Here is a 9102-nt window from a genome sequence, read left to right as displayed (position 1 = left end):
GTACCTTTCATGCTCAATCAGTTTTGTTTTTGGGTTTTCATCTGGTCTGTAGTGACTCAGAATGCTTTTGATGAGCTCAAATGCAGATTTATTTCTGCCCCTATTCTCATTACACCTTATTCTTCTCTGCAGTTTGTGGTGGAGGTCGACGTGTTGGAGGTAGGTGTTGGAGCAGTTCTCTCTCAAATACCCCCTCAAGATTATGAGGAGGAGGAGGCTGGGATCGAATGCTGTGGTTGGTGCTGGCTGGTTTTGGACTTCCTTTAAGCACTCCACCTATAGACACTCATGTACAGTACTTCTTGAGTAGGAAGGGCCTCAAAAATCTAGAAGACATTTTTATAATATGGTAACCTATACTCTGAATTTGTGCTCCATATTTAACCTTTCCAAGTGCACAAACACACACACTCATTTTCAAAAACTCAAAATTTTGTCATTTACATATTTTAACCATTGATCTTTAATAGATTTAAAGGGGTCATCGGATGCAAAATGTTGTTTGAACAGAAATGTGTGTTGGAAGTGTATGTACACATCCACCCTATAATGATAAAAATCCACCCAGTGTTTTTTATTTTAATCCCTATTTTAAAATCCCCTTTTTCTAATCAGACTGTTCTGAGATTCCTGTCAGAATGATGTAGTTCTGCACAAGCCAATCCCACTATGGTCGATTGACAAGACCATCTTATCTTAGACCCGCCCTGAGTGAGCTGTCCACCAGTGTGTGGACTCTAGTGCACGGGAAGACAAGAATGTCTCTGATTAAGTGATTGAGGTGTTTCGTTGTTGGATGTACTAGTGAACATAGAAGTCGTCGTTTAATCTCGACATTTGAACTGCTGAAGAGGATTAATATTACTTACATTTTTTAAGGGAATGCACCGTATCTATGTTCACGCAAATCATTCTTGATCCAGCTTCATTTACAGAAAAGGTATATGGGTTTTTTTATGAATGTTTGCAAATCACCTTTCCTAATATGTGCTAGTTAGCCAGTTTCAAGGCTGAAGTTTACCGTCTGCTCAACACCTGACGCAGGGTTGCCAACTCTCACACATCTGGCGTGTCACTCATGCTTGGACTTCAGTGTGAGATTGATGCTGAAAGCATGAGTGTCACGCCAGATGTGTGAGAGTTGGCAACCCTGCCAGACAGTAGAGAGGGGCGGAGTCACCAGAGCTCATTATCATTCAGAGCAACATGGACTACAGCAGCTAGAAGAGCTTGCTGTAAACAGAGCTGATTTTGACTGGGTAAAAAGGGTGTTTTTTACACTACCATTGAGAAATTTTAACCAAAGTATGTTTTAGACTTTTTATGAAGACCCTAAAGAATCATATCAACTTGTGGAAAATGGGCAACCGATGACCCCTTTAAATTATAAACTATTTATAACCTGAAAATGAAAACAGATTTCACAGTTAATAATTAAATACATGACAATAAAAACAGTGACATGTGACACAAGAAGACAAAAATACAGAAAAGGGTTGGAGCTACATAAGGTGAATAATGAAAATGATTTATTGACTGTGTGATCATTTGAATTGAAAGCTACTTTTAATAGTAATAATAAAAATGACTTATGTGACATTACATTATAAACTAAATGACTGATTTCAGTCAACACAAATAGAGAAAAGAACAGAAACACAAGCAGGACACACACACACTGATCTTACTGTCTATATGTATTGAACACATTTATTCTGATGTTATTTTACTCACAGAAGTTCAGCTGCAGTATTAATATCATGAAGAGAAAAGAAGAGACTCTATAATATCTCACTGTTACTGATTCACCAGAATCTCTCGTCAGTCTATTCTGATTCATCAACACAGTTTCACTGATGATTGTCTCCTAACAACATTAAACCCAGGATAGAGCGGCTGAGTGAATGTGGTCTGGACTGTGTGGATGAGGCTCATTGTGTCAGAGACGCTGTAGAAGGACAGAGTTCCTGCTCTGTGATCCACAAACACTCCTATTCTACTGCTGATGGGAATCACAGGGAGAACAGTCTCTATGTTATTGTGTCTGAATGAGAAACTGGAGGGAAAGCAGATCAAACTCCAGGACTGATCATTAGATCCAAATCCACACTCATCACCCCGTCCTTTCCTGCTGATGCTCTTATATGACACTGATATAAAGACACGAGTCCCAGTCCACTCCAGCTCCCAGTAACAGCGTCCACACACACTCTCTCTACACAACACCTGATACCAGTGATCAAATCTGTCTGGATGATCAGGATACGGTTGCTTTTTTTTTGTTTGAATAATCGCTCTTTTTCTTTCAGACAGACGGAGCCATTGATTCATTGTGTTCAGGTCCAGAGTGAGCTTATGGAAATCTAATGGAGATAAAACACATCAGAAACAGGAATTATGAATCTGTTTGATCTTTTCATGTAGTTCTCTTCATGTTCAGTGTATCATCAGTAGCTGCGTTTACATGGAACCTACTAATCCAATCGTAAGATGACTAGAAGCACAATCAGAATAAAAAAGGTAAATACATATATGTAAATACGTCAGTCGGATTGAATTGGCCAGATCTGACTAAAATTTTGATCTGAGCGAGAGAACATGTAAACACTTGATTGGATTGAAAACTGTAAAGTACTGTGCATGCACTGTTACGTAGAAATAGCGTAATGACGTATGGTGCGCAGAACGATCTGTTCTTCCTGGCGAATAAAGTGTCATAAATAAGTATGCCGTCATTATAAAACAACCCTTTCACTCAGTGATAGTGAAGTGAAGAAGGAGGCCTTGTTTAAGACTCTCATCAACAAACGACTGGTTTTGGGTGCGGGAAGGGGCACTTTCAATATTTTTTTTTACATGTAGGCAGTACTGCACAACAGTTCATGTGCTCGCCGTTGCCTAATTACCCCTTTCACACCGCACGTTGATCCCAGAAATTGCCGGGTCGCCTTCTCTGTGAACACAATTGATTGATCCCGGGTTGAGGACCTAGTAACATTGCAGGGTTCAGTCTTGGAAAGAGATCTGTGCTTATTTACAAATGCCAGAACTAATGCCGTAAAGGGTGTGTCGCAGTGATGACGCACGTTATTGTGCAACTCTTTTCACTTCACATCCTAATGTTACGTGTCATTATGGGACATTTACGAGTTATGTGTGAACGCAAGCACAGATTCCGGGAAATCCCTGACAATGTGAAAGGAGCAAAATCTAGTGAACTGGGAACAATTTCTGGGACACATTATCCATGTATTTTGCAGAATCACAGTGCGAAAGGGCTTTAGTGTCTCAGTACAGATGAACAGATATCTGTGCAAATCATCATTTACATCATCAGTTATAAAACTCTTCTTTCACCTTCTTCAGGAAGAACATGAACACAGTGAGTTTTTCTGCTTGTTTTCTTACTGACTTACATTGTAGGAAGTCGTTCCTGGTTCTGGGAACAATGTTGGTGAATGTGACTGTGGAAATCAACAGACATGAACAGTGTGATTCTCATGATCCTGATTTCATTCCTAAGACATTTCTAATATGATGTTCTCCATGATATGAGATGATGATGGACTGGTTTCTGAGAGCAGATGAATCTCCAGGACTTTACCTCTGTCTGAGATCTTCTTGATCTTCTCTTTGCAGAAATTCTCCAGTTTGTCTCTCAGTTGATGGACAGATTCTTTCAAACCATCAGAAGAGAAGAGAGAATTGAAGAGATCATCATTTCCGTCTGTAGATTCAGGAGGTGCTGAGAGAGACTGGAGACTCTACAGAAAACAGAAATCAAAACTCATCAGCTCCACATGTACAGCTCAAGTACATCAGTGGAGTCTCATTGTAGGTTTGAGTAGATTTGCTCAGGAAAAGCAGTGGCTACAATTAGATTGACTATTATTTATAACTTTACAGCGGTTAGAGACACTTAAACTTCATAAGGATCCTTAAGACACAACCAGGTTTGGTTTAGTTTGGTTCAATGTTACAGACTAAAAACAACAACAATTCAACCAGGTTTGAGGATCACCTGATCCAATTCACTTTTTTCACCAGGATATAATAAATCTGAGGGTAAAATTAGGTAAATGTTGAAATGTTACTGAAGTTTTGAACTGTCGGTAATGCTAGTGGAGGTTGACCAGATGAGAGTCTGACTGATGATTATATAATAAGACACTCATCAAATGTTTCTCCTTTCACACTGCACGTCGGACCCGGCATATTGCCGGAACATTGCCGGGTCGCCTTCTGTGTGAAAGTAACCACATCCCGGGATTGATTCCAGCATTGATCCCGGGTCGGGGACCTAGTAACATTGCCGGGTTCGACCTGGGACGAGCGCTGTGTGAACAAAAGCCAGATCTAATGCTGTGTCGAAGTGATGACGCGCGTTATCGTGCGATTCTTTTACCGGCTGTTTTGAAGAAAGATCAACGTTCGCGGCAAAAACATATGTGCAAACTGTAATGAAGCAGAGATCAGTTAGTTCCTCACTTTCCGCGCTGACGCCGAGATTGTTTGCTTGCTTCAGTGAAAGTATAACGTGTCGAGCGTTTTCGACTCGTACATTACACGTCACGCCCTGTTGTCACGTGTCGTTACGGGATCTTTACTGGTTGTGTGTGAAAGCACGCACATATCCCGGGTCATCACTGGCAGTGTGAAAGTGCAAAATCTAGCGACCCGGGAATAATAGCCGAAACACTTTACCTGTGTATTTGCCGGAATGGCAGTGTGAAAGGGGCTTGTGAGTCTCTGTCACAGCAGGATCTGTTCAAGTCCACAATGATCCTGTTCTTCTAGATGTGTGTTACCTGCAGGAACTGGATGTGATCCTGTGTGTGTGAAAGCTGCTCCAGCTCAGCGTCTCTCCTCCTCAGATCATTGATCTCCTGCTCCAGTCGCTCCAGTCGATCTTCAGCTCGACTCACTGCAGTCTTTTCCTGATCTCTGATCAGTCGTATCAGCTCAGAGCGGCTTCTCTCAATGGAGCGGATGAGCTCAGTAAAGATCCTCTCACTGTCCTCCACTGCTGTCTGTGCAGACCGCTGTTAGGACACACAGTGATTCAGCTTCAGTGAGTCTGAACTGAGACGGAGACAAACTTCTCTTCTTCTCCAGACTCACCTTATGAGACTCCACAGTCTCTCTCAGCTGCTGGAGATCTTTCTCTCTCTGCTGGATTCTCTGCTGGAGCGTCTTCTGTGTCTCCTTCAGCTGGTGCTGGAGGACAAATGGAAGATACTGAATATCACAGAAAACAACTGTGACAGTGAACAATGGCTGTAGGTTCAAACTCCAGAAGTGAGGATCAGTTACAATCATCATAAATTAATTACTAAAAATAGACAACATAAACACATATTTTTCCATCTTAATTATATATCTAAATTACAACCTATGCTCTCAACGTCAAATACAGAAATGTTAATCCATGCATTTATGACTTCAAGGTTAGATTATTGGGTAACACTTTATAATAACTACACACTAATAATCATTAATTAAGCATTAGTAAACAGATAATTCATAATTTATAAAGCATTAATAGACAGTAATAAGCAGTTTATAAATACAGATATAAATGCTTTATTCTTGATTTAAAAGCATATCTATAATGTGTTTAATAATTGTATTTTCATACTTTATTCATGATCAATTTATCATTTCTCAATGAAGTGTAGCATTATTTACAAACCAGTTATTTAGGAGTTGCCAGTGATTCATAAGATCACAAGAAATGTAGTAAATTCAGGTAGTTATAAAGCATTTAGTAGTGGTCAGTTAACTATTTATGTGAGCTCATTTAAAGTGAGGACTAGTTATGCCTTGTAAAGCATTTATAAAGGATATTTACAGGCTCAGTTATCTTCTAAACAAAAAACGGAAACAAACACAACACAGTGATACAGAACATATAAATATTAACAGCCTTTAAATCTCATTTGTAAAAGCTTTACAAGGCATAAATAGTCCTCACTTTAGATGAGCTCACAAAAATAGTTAACTAACAACTACATATGTTTTAGAACTACCTGAATTAACCCTGAATTACAGTAGAAATATGTTAATAAACCATTTATTAACACTATAAGTAACTATTACTATATGTCTGAATAAAAAGATGTATGAATGCACATTTAAATAATTTATTAATCATTTACTTACAATTTCTAAGTGATCTTATGAACCACTGACAACTCCTTAATAACTGGTGTGTAAATAATGCTATACTTAATTTAGAAATGATAAATTGATCATTAATAAAGTATGAAAAAACATTTATTAAACACATTATAGATATGCTTTTAAATCAGGTATAAAGCATTTATATCTGTATTTATAAACTGCTTATAAATGTCTATTAATGCTTTATAAATGATTAATTAACTGTTTCCTAATGCTTAACTAATGATTAATAGCATGCAGTTATTATAAAGTCTTACCGATTATGGTAATGCTTTATTGGGTGGTTGTTCTGCACGCTTAGTAAACAAACTACAGCTAGTCCAAAATGCAGCAGCAAGAGTTCTTACTAGAACCAGGAAGTATGACCATATTAGCCCGGTCCTGTCAACACTGCACTGGCTCCCTATCAAACATCGTATAGATTTTAAAATATTGCTAATTACTTATAAAGCCCTGAATGGTTTAGCACCTCAGTATTTGAATGAGCTCCTTTTACATTATACTCCTCTACGTCCGCTATGTTCTCAAAACTCAGACAATTTGATCCAGTACGTATCCAGACCAGATGGTGGATCAGCACCTAGAAAGGACCTCTACATCCCTGAAAGACAGCGGAGACCAGGACAACTAGAGCCCAGATACAGATCCCCTGTAAAGACCTTGTCTCAGAGGACCACCAGGACAAGACCACAGGAAACAGATGATTCTTCTGCACAATCTGACTTTGCTGCAGTCTGGAATTAAACTACTGGTTTCGTCTGGGTTTTTTTCTCCATTCTGTCACCGATGGAGTTATGGTTCCTTGCTGCTGTCGCCTCTGGCTTGCTTAGTTGGAGACACTTAATTTACAGCGTTATCATTGACTTGATTGCACAGATACTATTTAAACAAAGCTGGATGATGACATCACTGAATTCAGTGATGAATCGCTTATAACTGAAAATGTAATGTTTACCATTGTCGTTCTATATTATTGACATACTTTTTTCTATTTCATTCTTTAAAGCTGGTTTGACACAATCTGTATTGTTAAAGGTGCTAGATAAATAAAGGTGACTTGAAATAAGGGCCAGCAATATTTCATCAGTGTTTAGTTTTAAATACCTGTTTCTCTGTGCTCTGTTCTACAGCTGATACAATGTTGTGGTTTTTATGTCCATCAATCGTACACAGCATACATATGAGTTTTTGGTCAGTGTGACAGAAAACCTCAAGGATCTTCTTGTGTTTCTGGCAGATCATCTCCTGCAGTCGTCCAGTGGCTTCAGTCAAATTGTGTCTCTTTCCTTTAAACCAACTCTCGTGTTGTTCAAGGTGATTCAGACAGTAAGAGTTCAGACACATCAGACAGGACTTGATGGCTTTGTATTTTCTTCCAGTACAGACGTCACACTGCACATCTCCAGCTCCAGCGTCACAGTCAGCAGGACGTTTCCTATTCTTCACTTTCTCCACCACTTCAGCCAGCATGGTGTTTGTAGCTAAATCAGGTCTTGGACTGAAGGTCTGTCTGCACTGAGGACAGCTGTAGACTCTCTTCTGATCCTCCTGATCCCAGCAGTCTGTAATACAGCTCTTACAGTAACTGTGTCCACACTGGATGGTCACTGGATCCTTCAGGAGATCCTGACAAACTGGACACTTAAACTCATCGTGAAAAATTCTGGCTTCTGCCATTTTACTGCATGAATATAGTGTCACAAACACACAGTTGCTCAACCTCGTTTCAGTTTCTCTTTCTCTGAACACACGTGTGCCCTGTTTCCTGGTTCTGTGTTTGAGATACGCAGTGTTGGGGAGTAATAAGTTACATGTAATGGAATTGGAACATATTTTAGTGACAAAATACATGTAATTTTGATTAGTTACAGTTACTGAGAAAAAAGTGAGTAATTAAATTACAATTATTAAAAAAATTAAAAAGATTACGAACGGGGTTACATCAGATTTTCCTAAGCCTGGCTCATGCTTGCAGCCTGATCCCAGGAATGCCATTTGCCACTCCACCATTACAACTTTAAATGAAAATCTAAAATCTAACTTGCTCTCTTTACTCGGCCATCTTAATTTCACAATGCAATTAATTCCACAGGGAAGGTCTTTCATACCCTGAGCAAAAGGTAGTATACTTCAAGTTTATTTTATTAAGTTTACTTAAGTAAAGTTCAAGTATACTTTTAAGTATACTTTAGGTAGCAAGTATACAAAGTGTTCTAGTGTTCTAGTAGTATACTTGTAAGTGTACTGTTTCAATACTCCTTGGGACTAAATCGGCCCATTTTCTAGTATATAAAATATACTTTTAAATATACTTTAAGTATAACAGTAGTAAACTTTGAGTACACAACTAGTTTACCTCTATGTTTGTAGTTTGTACTGCAATTACAACTAGAAAAAAAAGTTTGTTGAGACAAACTTTGAGTTGGCTTGAGAAAGCCTGACCAGAAAGTTTGAAGAAGTTTAAAGAAGTTAGAAGTTTATAGTTTAAAGTTAGATTGATAGATTAGTTGAAAGAAAGAAAGATATATTATTAGAAAGAATGACAGATAGATTAGTTAGAAAGAATGATATAGTTTAGCTCAAAAGAAAAAATGATAGATAGATTAGTTTGACAGAAAGAATGCATGCGACTAACATGTTTCTAGCATGATTAGCAAGTTGCTAGCATGTTGTTAACATGACTAGCATGTGGCTACCATGTTTCTAGCATGACTAGCATGTTGCTAGCATGTTTCTAGCATGATTAGCATGCAAATAGCATGTTGTTAGCATGACTAGCATGTTGTTACCATGTTTCTAGCATGTTTCTAGCATGATTAACATGCTGCTAGCATGTTGCTAGCATGTTTCTAGCATGATTAGCAAGTTACTACCATTTTGTTAGAATGACTAGCATGTTGCTAGCATGTTTCTAGCATG

General features: G+C 38.5%; 1 protein-coding gene across 1 annotated transcript; it reads right to left on the bottom strand.

Moving 5' to 3' along the window:
* Positions 1–1482: 1482 nt before the first annotated feature.
* Positions 1483–7931, bottom strand: LOC127975304 (tripartite motif-containing protein 16-like). The gene is made up of 6 exons (XM_052579253.1): positions 7288–7931; positions 5122–5217; positions 4809–5042; positions 3605–3764; positions 3417–3464; positions 1483–2363 (listed from the first exon to the last, which is right to left on the bottom strand). The coding sequence occupies exons 1-6, from the start codon at positions 7858–7860 to the stop codon at positions 1840–1842; spliced, it is 1635 nt and encodes a 544-aa protein (XP_052435213.1). The 5' UTR covers positions 7861–7931; the 3' UTR covers positions 1483–1839.
* Positions 7932–9102: the final 1171 nt, after the last annotated feature.

The sequence above is a fragment of the Carassius gibelio genome, chromosome B16, assembly GCF_023724105.1.
Source record: "Carassius gibelio isolate Cgi1373 ecotype wild population from Czech Republic chromosome B16, carGib1.2-hapl.c, whole genome shotgun sequence".
Taxonomy (NCBI): domain Eukaryota; kingdom Metazoa; phylum Chordata; class Actinopteri; order Cypriniformes; family Cyprinidae; genus Carassius; species Carassius gibelio.
This window is presented reverse-complemented; position numbering and strand designations above follow the sequence as displayed.

Excerpts from the sequence above, each read along its gene's own strand:
- LOC127975304 (XM_052579253.1), bottom strand. The coding sequence starts at position 7,860 with ATGGCAGAAGCCAGAATTTTTCACGATGAGTTTAAGTGTCCAGTTTGT. Across the intron at positions 5,043-5,121 it reads AGACTGTGGAGTCTCATAAG|CGGTCTGCACAGACAGCAGT; the intron begins GTGAGTCTGGAG and ends GTGTCCTAACAG. Across the intron at positions 3,465-3,604 it reads CAAGAAGATCTCAGACAGAG|TCACATTCACCAACATTGTT; the intron begins GTAAAGTCCTGG and ends TGATTTCCACAG.